This window comes from Coturnix japonica, chromosome 1 (genome assembly GCF_001577835.2).
Source record: "Coturnix japonica isolate 7356 chromosome 1, Coturnix japonica 2.1, whole genome shotgun sequence".
NCBI classification, from domain to species: domain Eukaryota; kingdom Metazoa; phylum Chordata; class Aves; order Galliformes; family Phasianidae; genus Coturnix; species Coturnix japonica.
The window spans coordinates 49,052,372-49,067,702 of NC_029516.1; the positions used below are offsets into that span (position 1 = coordinate 49,052,372).

Here is a 15,331-nt window from a genome sequence, read left to right on the forward strand (position 1 = left end):
TCTTAGTTTCTAAATAGGGATGCAGCTGATGAAGGCACCTGAGAGAGACTTTTGAGAGTGGGAGCCAGAATGAGGGACAGGGAGGACACGCTGGTGCAAGGAGCAAGGCTAAGGTTCAAAGCATAGCATGAACAGCCACAGCCCAGTTACCTCAGGCTTGATGCATGAGCACTATAGTTGATGTCTCTAGGGAGGAAGCTTTACTAGGATGGTCATCCATCCTTTGGGCAACTTGTGAGGAGCAGGGCAGGAGCCTGTCAGGAGCTTCTGTCACAGTCTTCATGGGAGAAGTGCTCTGTCACAGGAGAAAGCAGGACATTAGCCTTCAGACCAGAGTTCTTTGGAGGCATCATGGCCATGTGGGCAAGTGGAAATGGTTCCTCATCTGCCAAAAGATGAAAATATGATGGGCATCTGTGGAAAGTGGATTTGTTTTCGTGGGATACCTCTGTTCTATATGTTGACTCCGAAATTCTCACAGAAAACTGGGTTTATACTGAATAATTTTCCCCATACCCTGTCCTGTCCCTTCACTGTGCCTCAAGCTTTGGCAAGGCACAATGCTGAGTTCATAGGCACTGCCCAAAGCATGTCCAGCATGCTACAGTGGATGTGTTTTCTATACTGCACACTGAACACCAACACTACTCTTATTAACGCACACAGCCCCTCATATTTGGACTGTGCAAACTGCTCCTAACAGCTCCTTTCCCCTCTTTGTTCAAACAAACAATGGCCTTTGGAAATTTATTTTAATGCTGCTGAGACCGAATTGTTATTTAATTTAACAAATGAATAATTCTCCCTTCCGAATCCCCATTTAGCTCCGTGTGTATATTACTTAATAGCTTATCTATACACCCAACAAATTCTTTCTCATCTGAAGGTATACAATGTGTGACCCCTTGCTTGTACAGCAGATTAGTGGAGGGAAAGGGGGATATGGCTCCTCTCTTCTTCCCCATCTTTCCATAAGCAGAGAGGACATACTCTGGCTTCCTATAGACACACTTGCCAGCTTTATTTGGCCAGGAGATACCACATTTGAAGTTGTCTCTGGGAAGAACATTTCTGATAGGGAGTGAAATGCAGGAAACACATTTGCACCATTAACCCCTGCTGATGGAGTATATGATGAAGTTAGTTTGCAGAATTTAACTTAAAAGAAGTTACTACTTTTTCTGTTTGCTCTATGTATTGGTGATTTATGTTGATGAGGACCAGTTAACTCTCCACAGCCTCCAGTCTGCAGCCTCTGCATACCTGAGGAGCTACACTAGAGGCTGCACAGTAGGACCCACCGTGTCAAACTGTAAATAAACTGAAAACACTGAACTCTGTGAAAAGAGCCCCTCCTCCAACTTACCCCACGAAAGACAGCACCAAAAGCATTCTTGTATTTAGGTAAAAATATGAGGCCTAAGCAGTTAAAAGCCTCCCCTAATCTATTTTCCTCCAATTCTTTCCACCTCTAAGAAGCTTGTGGAGTTAGTTGCCGATTAACATTCAGGAAGATTGTACTCTGCCTCCAGTTCATTGCTCTCTTGTTGGCTTATTGTTATTCAGAGCCCATTTATTGTAGATGAGCCATTCATTTTCCTCTAATTGGATGGGATTGGATTTCACTTTCATTGTTGGATGCACTGAAAACCCGGGAGGGGCTGCAGGGATCAGCTCAGGGTTGGGGAGATTTAACTGAGCACAAAGTTTAGGTTGCAGCTGAAAGAAATCACAGGTTTTTATATTTTATTTTATTTTATTTTATTTTATTTTATTTTATCTTTTACATGTAAATGCCTCTGGGCTAGGTTTGCCTTATTATCCTCAACACCTTGTTTCTGGCATTTTTTGTACAGTGTCTCACCAAAGGACTCACCACAAGGAACATTTTATGCACTGTAACATCCTCTCCTGCAAAATCTCCAGTCCATCTGGAGTCGTACAAGGCTCCGCAAGCAGAATGCATTTTGGATCCTGCTCTCCATGGCTGTTTGCCTGGCAGTGGCTCAAGCTTGGATCGAGCTCCCAGTCACCTTAGCCCCCTTGCTGCTCACCAACACGGGGTGGCCATGGCCTTCACAACACTTGACAAACAGGTCTGAAACCAGCCAGCAGGTTTGGAGGGGGCACAGGGAAAGCAAGGAGATGTGCGTACCTGCACAGAGTGGTGATGTGACTGGAAAGGGACAAGACAGTTATCAAAGAAATCCAGCTGCAAGATTGCCCAGGGAGCACTGCAGGTGGGCTATGCATTCCCAAGGGAAGAGACCAAAACCAATTCGAGACCATGATGTATTCTGAGGAAATCCCTTTGCACAGTCCTTCTGTTCACACACACAAGAACCAAGCAAAGCCACTTCCTATTCACCTGTGCCCAGCTGCTGATAGCACCTAATAAGGTGCCATCTTGGCCCCAAGCCTGACATGCATTAAGGTATTTATTAGTTTCTTTTTCATGTGGGTCTTCTGGTGTTTCATGAAGGCTACACTCACACTTGAACCTCTCCTTCCCCTCTCCCTGCCTCCTTTAGTTAAATTTGAGGTGTTCTGATACCTCTGAGAAGTCAACAGCAAGAGATAACATTTGGCCTATTGTTTACCAGCTAGTGGAGGTGCTGCCTAAAAAGCTTTAAGGCAAAGACCTGCAGGCAACTGGTGCAGAGCACAGATATATATAGTCCTATAGGTCCCCATAACATGAATAATACCAGTGGTGGCAGCAGGGCTGGCTGCCCAGACTTAAAGGTGAGACACCTAACTGAAGAGCTCTGGGTGACAGCAAGCCCACCAGACCCTACAGTCTGTCTCTTCAATGCCGAATTGTGTGCATAAAATACTATTTTTTGTTCTGTAGCTACACTAAAGGGGTTACACACCTTCTTCCCACAGATGTATACAGTGGCAATCAGCCCCTGGCTCTTGGTGGTTCCTGAGGTCACCAGACCCCTCTTGAACAGTCTGTGAATGGTAATTAAACAAAGCAAGGCTATGAGCTCATCAGCCGCTATCCTGGGCTTGCACCTCCCCTGGAAAATTGTAGTGATCTGCAAGTCAGAAATTACAGAAAACATCTGTGCTGGCCCCAGCACAAGCCTCCCCTCAGCCTTCCTCTGAGCTGCTCAGCAGCATGACTGTAAATTGTCCCACTGGATTTTCCAGGCCTCCACAGCCACGTGAGGTATGGGCACTGAAGCCGTCCATGGTCATGATCTTGCCAGCAACACACAGAGGGGATCATCTTGCATCTGACCGTACTTCCCTACATCCCCCATGCAGGGATTAGGGAGCTGCTGCATAACTCATTGGCCTTGGCCATTATACACCATCTCTGGGCTATCTCCAGCACTGTTGTTTTCCAAATCATGGATATAGACGGGCCACAGGTCTTCCAGGAACCTGTTGGACATTGTCCTTTGGATAACATTCTCCAACAGCTGTTACTGTGCAGACACTACTGAGATACCGACAGTCAAGCTATAAGCACTGCACCAATTTTACCACTACTTTTTCTCCTAATGTCACATTTTACTTAAGCAGAAGCCTGGAGTCTAGTCAGCATTATTACATCAGCCTTTAACCCAGCAGGAAGCTATGCTTCAGGAGAACTTTTCTTTGCAAAATCGTATCAGCTGGCACTGATAAACGTCTAGGTTGACTTCCCAAAGTCAAAGCAGGGCAGCATCAGAGAAATCAGAGAATGGGTGAGCAGCTTTTTCTGATCTTATCACAGAATGGCTTGGATTAGAAGGGACCTTAAAACCCAGTCAGTTTGCCACCCACTGGGTCAGGCTTCCCAGGGCCCCATCAAACATGGCCTTGGGCACCTCCAAGAATGGTCTTGGGAACAGCCTCTTTCCCTTCCCTTCCCTTCCCTTCCCTTCCCTTCCCTTCCCTTCCCTTCCCTTCCCTTCCCTTCCCTTCCCTTCCCTTCCCTTCCCTTCCCTTCCCTTCCCAGAAAAAACAAATCCAAATTGCTCATCCCACAGACACACACCCTCTGGGAGGTATTGATGTGTGCTGGTGCAAGGGTTTTACCAAGAGAAATCTAGCGGGAATAGTAAAAATTACAGCCTTTTAAAACTCTCCCAAACAATTACAGAAGGAAATGAGAATGTTCTGTGCCATTTTAATGTCCTGTTGTTCTAGTAAAGTTTGACATGACTGCTTTGTTTAATTCCAGGATTTTTTTTTTCTCTTTTTCTGATTTCATCTTGTCTTTGCTTATTTTTCTTTCCTCCCATTCTTAGAGAATTTGCGGAGATTAGAAAGAACACACACATAAAAAGACCTTGGAAACTGAGAAAACAAATAACTCTATTTCTCATTTGATTACCTCTTCCAGATTTGTTCTTTTTTCTTAATGGGAACGACCAACCAGGTAAAAAGGAGGCGCTGAATGGTAGAAAAATAAAAGGAGGACTGAAATGGCAGAATTAAGAATGTAAAGTAGAAGAGAAGAAGGTTCTCAATATCAGGGAACTCCACTCCATTCTGCACATACCCTCCAACTGCAGAAGAAGAGATTAGATTCACAGAACCAATAAGGTTGGAAAAGACCTCTAAGATCACCTGGTCCAACCACCAGCCCATCCCCACCATACCCACTGACCATGTCCCTCAGTGCCACATCCACACGGTTCTGGAACACCTCCAGGGACGGTGACTGCACCACCTCCCTGGGCAGCCTGTGCCACTGCAGCACAGCTCTTACTGAGAAGAAATTTTCCCCAATATCCAACCTGAACACCTCCTGGTGCAACTCAAGGCCTCTTGTCCTATTGCCGTTATCTGGGAGAAGAGGCTGACTCCCACAGGTTATCTGCAGGCTGACCAGCTTTCCTGGCCTTACCTGCTGCCAAGACTTTCCCAGAAAACTTCTTAGCAGGCCCAAAAGAAGCAGGAGGTGTCTGGATGCCAAGTTCTCCTGCAGGAGCTGCAGCAGTACCAATGCATACTCTCTGTGTGCCTCTAGGAAACACCAGACAAAGAGGTTGCACTGGCAGGTTCCTGTATCCCACCCAGACATGGAAGGAAATCCTCCCTCAGGCCCCTCTTCCTGTTTACATAGACCAGTGCACCCCAAACTTCACCAAGACCACTAGAAATGAGACGCAGGGGATGCAGAGCAGGAGGGGAGCTCAGCCCCCAAAGGAACAACCATCACCTTGCAGGCTTGCAGGCCGTCGTGTCCCTGTCATATTTATTTGTTACGAATAATCACCGCTTCCCTCTCCTCTCCCCTCCAGCCCACTCCCCCAAAAGGCAGCAGCATGTAACAGTTTGTTGTCACATCTCAATTAAACTGTAGGCCCTCCGCCTGCCGGCGATAATGCACTTCAGATAATTCGTTGATGCAATATATTTTCCAGCATAGGCTTTTGTTTTCTTGCTTGGCCGCTCACCCTCTTTTCTGTGGTCAGTTTTGCTCATTTCTCTTGTAAGCTGTCTAGAGGCAGAGAAAAGGCTTTCAGTTTTAAGCAGTTTCCTTTTCAGGCTCCCTTTATTGAATTCCAACCTCCATTTTTTTTTTTTTTTTTTTAAGCATAGGGACATCATTTATCTTGGACTTTAAGTTGCAGGGGCCTTCAAGGGGCTTCTTTTTTTCTTTCCCAGCTGCATTTGTTGACACACAGTCAATCTGTTTTTTGCCTTCATTCCCCCTCTTCCCCCCAGCAGGCCATAAAGTATCGACAGCTGTGCCCTTTATTAGCATAGCCATTTTAAGCACAACAAGGGGGAAGAGACTAAATATATTACAGCCATTACCTCTGTCAAAAAGTGACAATTTTAAAACATTTTAGCTTTTCACTGGGAAAGCCGGCGGCACAAAAGAAAGTGCTATAATTTTATTGTAAATGCTTTTTAAATATGGGTCACTTGGCCATCACCAGTGGAAAGGATGGAAAAGTTCAAAGCTTGAGAACAGTTCAGGCAGATAGCAGAATTGGTGGGGATTTTTTGTTTAAGCCTCGTCTTTCTAATATGCTAATTGGGGCAAAAATACAGCAGTGAGAAGCATGCAAAATAAGACCTCGTTCCTGGTGGTTTTGTTTTCCCTACAGCTCCGTTCATGCTTTTCCCATCTACTTATAAGTGTGTTTTACAACTTGGATGGGAATTATCCACCCCAACAGGGTGTTATATGAACGTTTGGGGACTGGGAAATCAGGAGGGAACACGGGCAGCCACCGCTCTTCACAGAGACTAAAAAATAAACAAACGCTTGTTTTCTCAATCAGCTGCAGAAGCATGATGTACAGCACTGTGATGGACGTACAGCACTGTGATTTACTGGGCAAAGGCATCTCTTGAGCATAACATAACCCCCTAATCCTTAGAATTCCAGTAGCTTAGGCTCAGGCTTGGATTCTGAAAGACACCCTTAGGTTTGCTGGGTTTTGCACAGCAGAAACTTGTATTTTTAAGCTCTCAGAATTAGGAATTAGCCTTTTTTGGGGGATAGAGCAGGACTAATGCCCGTACCCAGCATCTGTTAGCAGCTCTTAAAGGTAAAAGAAGGTTTACAGATACCCTGAAACATGTGGATCTGGGCTGCTTTTGTCTGAGTTTGTAATGGGTTTATCAGGCCCAGAGGAAGGGGCAATCTCAGCAGGGTTTATTTTACACAGCATCGCCTTCCTCTCCCTTTCAGACATCTGCAGAGAACTTGCATGCCTTTTCTTTCTCTTACCTGTACCATCATTACAATTTCATTTTGCCTCTTGCATCTCAGAACACGTGCAAAACTTGGCTCACAACGAGGCAAGTTGTTAAACAGGCTCCCCAAAGCAAATAGGCTTCCTTCTCCAAAGGATCTATTTAAGCAGAAGCCCCTGAAATCCTGCACAGGCATGCGGTACCTATCAGCATTGTGATGATCCATCCATGTCACAGCAGCTCCCAGAGGCCCATATCCCACTACATAAGCACTCTCCAAATTTGCCACAGAGCAAGTGAGCATCCTGCTCTGGGAAGCATGCGCTCCACAGCAAAGGGGAAGCAGGAAGGAATGCTCACCACCCATCTTCTGGCAACAAATTTAGCAGCTAAATGCAACCAGCTGGTCTCCCCAGGCTCCCTCTGTAGTCAAGGGAGGGAAAGCAAAGCTCCTGCAGAGGGTCATTCAGTGCACCCAAATTAGCCTAACTCTGAATTGTCCTCTCTCTCATCCGTGACTGCAGAAGGAGTTTGAAGAGGCTGCCCGGATAATTTAGCCAGCTAAGTTGGGTGGTCTGAATAATTCCTTCCCCACCAACCTCTAAAAGCCTGCCTAGGTACCCCACAGAGATCGGCATGCTGGTGAAGGAACATCAGCAATTCAGTGCCTGCACTAGAGAAAGCTGAGGTGCTCCATCAGCACTCCTGGATGCTGAAGGCTCCAGCTGGGCTGGGGAGTGGGCGTAAGCTACGTGATACCAGGTGCTGCTGATGGACCAGCTGTGGCCATGGTCTGCTTTGGGAGACATAGAGACATTGCTGCCCATGCCTTCCTCCTGGCTGCAGGCAGGAGAGGGGCAGTGCGGCCTGTGGGGCCACAGGACAGGGCCTGACCTGCCCTCAGGTTGCTTCCTGGCACCATGCAGGGTCCCGGCCTGCTGGGCCTTACACCAGAGCCAGTCTGCAAGCCTAAGTTTAGCCAGCTGAGCATAGGCTGACAAGACAGAAGGACATCTCTTCCTCCCAGCAGGTCCACTCTAAGATGCACCTCTGTACCATCACTAAATCATCATTTTTACACATCCAGAGAAGAATCCAGCTTGGGCTGCTGGCTGTTTAACTTGCTGCTCATCAAAGACCTGTAAAGTCTGGCTTTCAGCTGTTTGAACAGTCTCTTCACAGCCGGCCTGATGAAGGCGCGGGGCTTTATTAGCTGTTGTGCAGCAATATGGTGAAGGACAATGTTGTGGAATGCTCCTACAGGAGAGTCGGGTTTTCATGTCCCTTCCTTTTCAGACTGAGATGCTTGGCAACCAACTGCTACGACAGCACGCTTCACCGTAACATACTCTTCCTTAAAGCCACCTCAGACATTTCACACTGTTAGGGGAAAACTGGTGCTTGAAGGACCATAAGGGAACCATACTCCTGCCTAGTCGCTCTCCCCATACACACACCTTTTTTGGCAGGGAAGAAATCCCTACACAAAGGCTGGAAAACCTATTATAGGCCGTGTATAGAAATGTGCATTGAAAGCAGCCAACGCTCTGGTAATTTTCTCACAACGTTTTTGAGAAGACTGTAAGCGTCCTCTTTTTCCTGGAAACCATGTCTGGGGCACATCACATTTCAGTTAGAGGCAGCAATACCTGCCAGGAAGTTTTCATTAACATTTCAACTAATAAGGCCGAGTTGTTTCGCAAAAGAGCAAAGTATTCGGACAAATTTCAGCCATTTCCTATCGCCTGTTGTTTCATAACTCTATTTAGTAGGAAACAAAGAAAAGCACAACTTCCAAATCATTGGTGAGCCTTAATGGGAACCACGTTATTTCTGAGTGTTGGTGCCAAGAAGAAGATGGAAGTGCAAGTTTTTGTGTCTGGGATGGCCTGTGAAGGGCTTCTTGAGAATGGAAGGTACCACTCACCCCAATGCAAGCCTACAGTGTAGCAACCGGATGGAACCTCAAGAGAGGGAGTTCCCAAGTCTCACTGAACTTTGACAGCTCCTGCTCTTGGGCTCTGCACTCACAGTGATGGGCTGGGAACCAGACTACGGGGCTATGGCAGCAGAGGTTGGGCAGTGCATTGAGGGAACAAGAGGGAGAAAAGGGCAGGTGCAAAAGGACAGTCCAACACCTTCAACTCCATGGAACAGGATACAGTTTAAAAACACAGCTCACATAGAGGCATCCTCACTACAGGCAGCCCAGATTGCACAGTTGGGCTGTGGGATGCAGGCAGAACATTCAATACCCGGTCTTCATGTTCTTATTGAAAAACCTGATACAAACATGTATTTTTCAAGGCAAACCAAACAGAGGAACTGCTTAATGCATCTACTGTTACGCTGTTCAAAATGCCAAGAGGCAGATCACAAGAGCCTCTTGCCATATCATTTACTTCTCCAGTCCCATGAACCAACAGCTGATACCACGAAAGGACCGAAACCTCCATTAACAGACATAGTTAAGTTCTGCCTTTCAGCAAAAATATCACAAGCACTTTGCACTTGCGGTGCCATTTCATGTTAAGGGTTAGCAGATCTGTGCAAGCTTCTCATACAGGAAAACAAAACCTGGTTTTGGCTTCATTGAAACTCCTTCCTTCGACAGGCCTCCAAAAACCACCTCCTTTAGCACAGGGTACCAGCATCAAGTCAAAGGAAACAAAAACAAACTGGAAAACCATCATCAACGTCCAGAGGTTCTCAAGATACAACGTGCACATTTCTGAGCTAGAAGAAGGAATTACAATCTGAAACACAGATTATTCTTCAGAGACTTCCTATCAGGAGAAACAGATACAGAAACCAAACAGGCAGAGGCAACGACAGTGCGGCACAATTACAACTTTAATCTTTTATCTTTGAAGAGTACAGAGTTGAAAATTACACTTCCTAATCCTCCCCTAAAAAGGGAGCTATTTCTTTGTTAGTAGCTTGACTTCCCTTCAAGTGAAGCGCTCCCATTAGGCCCCAATTGCATAAAACACTCACACTTGCACTTCTCTTCGCTCCTATTCACAGCAACATTTAAGTGTATATACTTGAATGCTGTTTTGAATAGGGATGTTTTTATTTAACCAGAGCTGGGGGGTGGTGCGGTGGTAATACTTGTGTGGTCTTAGCGTGGAGGGGGGAGGACAGACAACATACATCATCTTGTTCCCAATTTAAAGGCAGTTTTAGCAGCAGTCAGTGACTGACACATGGGTAAAATCTTAAGCAGCAGCTTAACCACAGACGTGTGTAGTGGTAAGAAATCCCACAACATGTAAAAGGGGAAGCTCTGAAGTCACTGCTGAATGCCAGCTAAAGCAGCGCTACAAGGTCGGTTCAACTTCTAAATTTTCCTTCTGATGCTCCTAATGCCATGAAGCAAATTTGCTTCTTTAATTAGAATTATACAAAGGCAAAGAGAGATCAGGAAGACAATACAAAAATGTATAAAGAACAGGAAAATCTACAGACTTTGGAAAACAGGATTCTGGAAAAAATCAAAACGTTCACTTTTTATTTGTTGTTGTAGGATTTCACTTTTCTATCCCTTTGAAATGCATTTAGTCTTAAATTAATAAAGATCAAACGAACACACGTTCTTTGAACAGACATGATAAAAACGCAGACATTACAACACAGGATCCATCATTTAAATATCCCAGTAAGTGAAAGGTTAAAGTGGCGCTGGCTGACGTGAGGGTAAAACGCTCTGATAAAAAGATGCCGCGGCTCTAAGGAAAATGCGGACTAGAGAATTGAGAGCGAAGCAGGTGATGCTTTAGTCTGAATCTGAACTGTCTTGCTTATTGGTATGGTACTGACTGACTGCTTCTTCCAAAGGAGCCATTGTACCATCCGGCCGCACTCCCATTGGCTTTATAAGCTCATCTCTGTAAGAGATTGAAAAAAAAAGAATATACATTAGCATATGTACACATATCAATTCACATGCGTATAGTACAATCGCATACAGTATATGCTTTAGTACATAATAAGCCTTTAAAAGGAAGTTATTTCTGCTGAAGCCTTCTGTTTTGAAGGAAGAGGAATAAAAACCCTTCCAAAATAGGTGGGAGGGGAAGAGCGGGACAGATAAAGACCTCATTCATGTAGGCCAAACCTCCTTAGCCAATTAAAGACACCATGAAAAGTCAGTGCCTAATGGGCTGAAGGCAAGGAACAGGTTCGCCATTTCAAATACACAAAGTAGCTTTTCTCCTGAGAGTTCTCGGCCAGCCATCCCCACCTACAGTTCCACCTGCCATTCTGGCCAATAAATGCATGTACAATTAAAATAATGATGCGACGCACATTCCTCTTGCTGCAGGAAGTAACTCTGTGAAGAGGGCAGACTGCCCACACCACTACCCCACTACCAGGGCTGTGTAAGTACTTGTTGATTCATTTTCGAAAGCTGACTGATTCTAATACTACTGCTTTTGTTTGCGGCAGTTTAATTACAGGATTGACAGCCATTTTAATCTCTTCAAAGCTCTAAAGGCCTCTCAAAGCTAATCCAATTATATCTACTCCACAAGCTACAGCCTCATCTAAGAGATGATTAATTATTGATTAAGCCAATCAAAAAGTATTAGCAAAGATTTATTTAATCCTTACTTTTTTATCACCTCATTGATATGTGGATTATGGCAAAATCTGTGAGGGCAAAGATAACGTTTGGATTTTCTCCTGGAGGAAAAAATAAAAAGGGGGGTGGGGGTGGGGAGAATACCTCAAAATATTCAGGAGTCACCTTAAACAAAGGAGCGGAGGTTTGATGTCAGGTTTGATGTCAATTACCCCTCACTTAAAAGGCAGCCCAGTAAAACTCAGGCGATTTAACACAGTGGATGCCTTTCCCCTGCTCCCCCCAGGCCATGGACAGTAAAACCACACCACTCAGTGGGGAGGACAAAAGCATTTCACTAGATCTCTGCTGGTCTGCACTTCTACCTCTGAAAAGAAGGGGTAGAGATTGCTTGTATGCAGCTGGCAACCTAACCTTAACACAAGGATTGAAACAGAAGGCAAGGCAACATCTGAATTACATTGGCATGCATAAGATAGATACAGTACAGCAAAGCAGCAGTTCAAGTCTCTAAGAGTCCTTTTTCCTCAGGAAAAGAAATCCATCTATTTGCATAGATGTTACCATCAGATACTGCAGATCTAAGCTCACAAATCACACCACCCGCAGCACCTCACAACATGAGAAACCGGCCCTGGAGGAACCTGTCTGGCTTGGCCAACCATGTCTGGGTGGGCAGCCAGAAGCCAGGGAAGGACATCTGTTAGGACCTTACCCTAATCCATCTCTAAACAGACATCTAAACAGAGCTGGCCTGCTGTACTTGAGGACTGAGAACTCCTCGTCCTAAAGTAGTACAGGCTATAGCATGCAGATTCTACCCAAATCGCTTCTCATGCCTCCTAAGATGAGGGATCCTAAATTACTGTTTTAAAAAACACAATGCTTAGGTTGCAGCACTGCCTCCAGTAGTCATGGAACCATGTCACCTATCAGCCAGTTACCATTTGCTATTGGTAATGGCCAGCAGAGGATCAAAGGCACAGTGCAGAAAAAGGAACCCAAGAGGAATATTCCTGGTCAGAACGGCACTGCTACTGAAGGGCACAAACATGGGCTTAAGAATGAAAACCACTTGGAGAACATGGATCAGTTCTGCATAATCCCACAGCAGCTCTGATGTAACTTTCTAGCATCAATGTTGATAAGCGAAGTGAAAGCTGGAGAGCAAGTACCCACACAACTGACACACAGTAAAGGTGTGAATACCTAACCTCGTTCTCGTCTGCAATGTTTTTGCTGCAGAATACATGCTGACTGCTCATTTCACAGTGTCTCATTATGAACTGTACTGCACTACATTTGAGTTCTGATCCTCTCCTCCAGGCTCAGTCTGAGTTGGGCTGAGCTCACATTTCATAAATTAACAAGGATGTTTATCAGCTGCCTTTCTGTGCCTGCACAAGCTTCCTGCTTTGCAAGTCCTTCAATGGGATTAAAGACTGTTGTTAAAAGTTTGCTATTCTTTCTACTGGATTAGTAGCTTGAACTCCATACACACCTCCTCAGACAAGGAAGGAAAACTGACCTGTATGAAGCAAGAGAGATGCTGGGCCACCACAGGAAGAGGTAGGAATTAATTGTTCAGAGCAGAAGGCAGGGACCAACCAATTTTTTTTTCCTAATCATGAGCTAGACCTAAAGTAGTGTAAACCATGACATTCCTTTCCTGGCTATGATTTGACTGCAGGATCTGAACACTGCACAAGACCACATGAGCTGACCCTTACCTGGTACAAATCACCTCAGCTCTACCAACCTCATCATGCTTCCCCTTTAGCGCTGGCTGCTCAGAGACCTCAGCTGAGCTCTGACAACATGGGGCAGCTGAGGATCTGTTTGCTGTTTAAGGTGAAATACAAGTGGCACAGTAATCCCACAGAACTGGCACGTACACTCTCTGAAGTAATTTCATTACTTAGACACTTCTGTAGGGCAGAAGAGAGATCAGCTCACCCCAGTAGGTGGCAGCACGAACACTTCCGCATCCACAAAGTCCTACCCAAGTACATAATAGGAATATTTACACAAGTTCGAACATCCTTATGTGACCTCCAGTACACTCAAATAACCCTTCCTGCAACATTCATTTTTCTAATGCAAACAAAGCATTCTATTGAAGCATACTTAGAAACACACCATAATTAAACAGTTGGTAAAATGCATTCTCTTCTTCCACTTGCAGATCTCCCAAGAGTCCCTTCAAATGTATCTATACAAGGTCTAGCTTCCTGTTTGCCATTTAGCTTGATAACGACTCAAAAATCATTCCCTTGTTTTGCAGGGTAACTCTTTCTTGTCTGCTCTGTGTACTATAGGGCAGTATTGACACATGGAATTAATGATGGTGTCTGTAATGAAACAGCCATCATGTAAACACCAGCCTGCTCCTTTGATAAAATGGCATGGTAGGGACCTATTCACCTCCTTATAATTGAGTACCACATAATAGTTCCGATCCTTTCATGTAACATTATTTTGTTCTATGAAGGGAAGGAAAAAAAAAAATCTATGTAACGTTGCTTTCTTCATTCATCCTATGATTAATTTTGTGTTTTTAATGAGTATGGCTGCTTATTTAGGCAGGTTCTCTTACTTGTTTTGTTGACTTCTGTTGAATGTACAACAAAACCCAAGCTGTGATAATTGGAGACCATTTCATCAGCAAAAGGATTCTTGCTATTAATACAAGGTTGGCTTGGAAAAAGCATCCTGACATTTTAAATTAGTCAATTAATATACAATTCCACCTACCATTTATAATAGAAAAAAATGTTAGCATATTTCTTCAAACATTTTAATTAACAGAGACTATTTCCAATAGTCTATGATATAAACAGACAGAATACTATACAACAATAACTTAAGTTGGCTATCTTTGATGTTTTGTGAAGGAAATAAATAATAGAGGTTGAGTTAAATCTGTTTGCAGACTTGGAGATGTGCACCACATGTAGAAGACGCACTGATTTACAGCTACCTGACAATTCTCAGCAAGCCACCATCTATTCTTCCCACAAGCAAAGCCCATGAAGTTACTTTAGGGCCAAGTTCAGGCATTCGGCAACCTACCCTAAGTAACATACACATTTACCAAGTGCTGCAGCAGAAAATATTAATGAGGGTGAAAATCTTGACAACACATTTTTAATCGTTTCAAAAAGTAACTGCATTCAGCCAAATCTGAGCTAAGTTTTTGTAGCACCCAAGCCAGTGTTAGTTTGGGCAGAGTAAATGGGTTCACAAGCAGTTTCCAGCTTTTTTTCCCCCTATTCATGTTGATAAAACCAGGTGATTATTTGACATTTACCCTTCTTGAGTGTCAGTTGCCTCGTGAACAGGCCTTAGCACCAGCAACCTAAGAGAAAACAAAAGCCTTGGAAACATGACCCGAAACAACCAAAACAGCACCTCAAAGTAATTTCAAATCTTCACTGCCAATGATCAAAATTAAAGAGAAATATGGAGAGCAGAAATCCACTGGCGTCTTATGGAACAAGGGCAAAACCATCCCTTTATTACTCACAGTAAACTCATACAAAAGGGTACAGTGTAAAGAGATAGCAGCCATTAATGGCAGGCTATATATCTGCACTGACACAGTGCTGCTTTGCACATTTGTTTTCTGAGAAGTTCAAGCTGTCCCTCAGGTAGCTCTTCAAAAATAATAACAGCCAGTCATTAAAGTCTAAAACAACCCAATGGCAGATTGCCTTCAATACCCTCAGTCAGAAGAGGAAGCAAGTTTGTCAGTCCTTCAAGTGTTTTCCATACCTTTCCCTAGTAAAAGAAGCTATCACAGCACCTACAGGGGTCACACATCAACACAACTGCCCTGCAGTAAGCACTACACTAAAAACCAATCAAACACACAGCAGAAAGAGTTGCAGCCCTGAAGATCTTGCAGTCCCAGTACTACAGTAAGAACTGCAGGTGGATGTAGTGAGACATAAAAGCCCAAGGTGAAAGCAAAGCTACTGGCCAAGAGGGTAAGGAGCGACACCAGGCACCAGCTGCTTAGATATTGTCAGTTTTTAGCACACAACACAGCAGGTGCCTCCAGCCCTCCGAACTGAAAAGGCTTTT

At 44.5% G+C, this 15,331-nt stretch overlaps 1 protein-coding gene across 2 annotated transcripts in view; it reads right to left on the reverse strand.

The window, feature by feature from the left end:
• Nucleotides 1-9,492: 9,492 nt before the first annotated feature.
• The window catches only part of RIC8B (RIC8 guanine nucleotide exchange factor B), a 28,601-nt gene continuing 22,762 nt past the window's right edge, over nt 9,493-15,331 (reverse strand). The window contains exons 10-11 of one of the 2 annotated variants that reach the window (XM_015863959.2): nt 14,556-14,603; nt 9,493-10,547 (exon numbers count right to left, since the gene is read on the reverse strand). In XM_015863959.2, coding sequence (XP_015719445.1) covers nt 10,436-10,547; nt 14,556-14,603 — 160 coding nt within the window. In that variant the 3' untranslated portion in view covers nt 9,493-10,435. The remainder of the gene's footprint in view (nt 10,548-14,555; nt 14,604-15,331) is intronic. The other variant, XM_015863969.2, reaches the window with a different exon arrangement.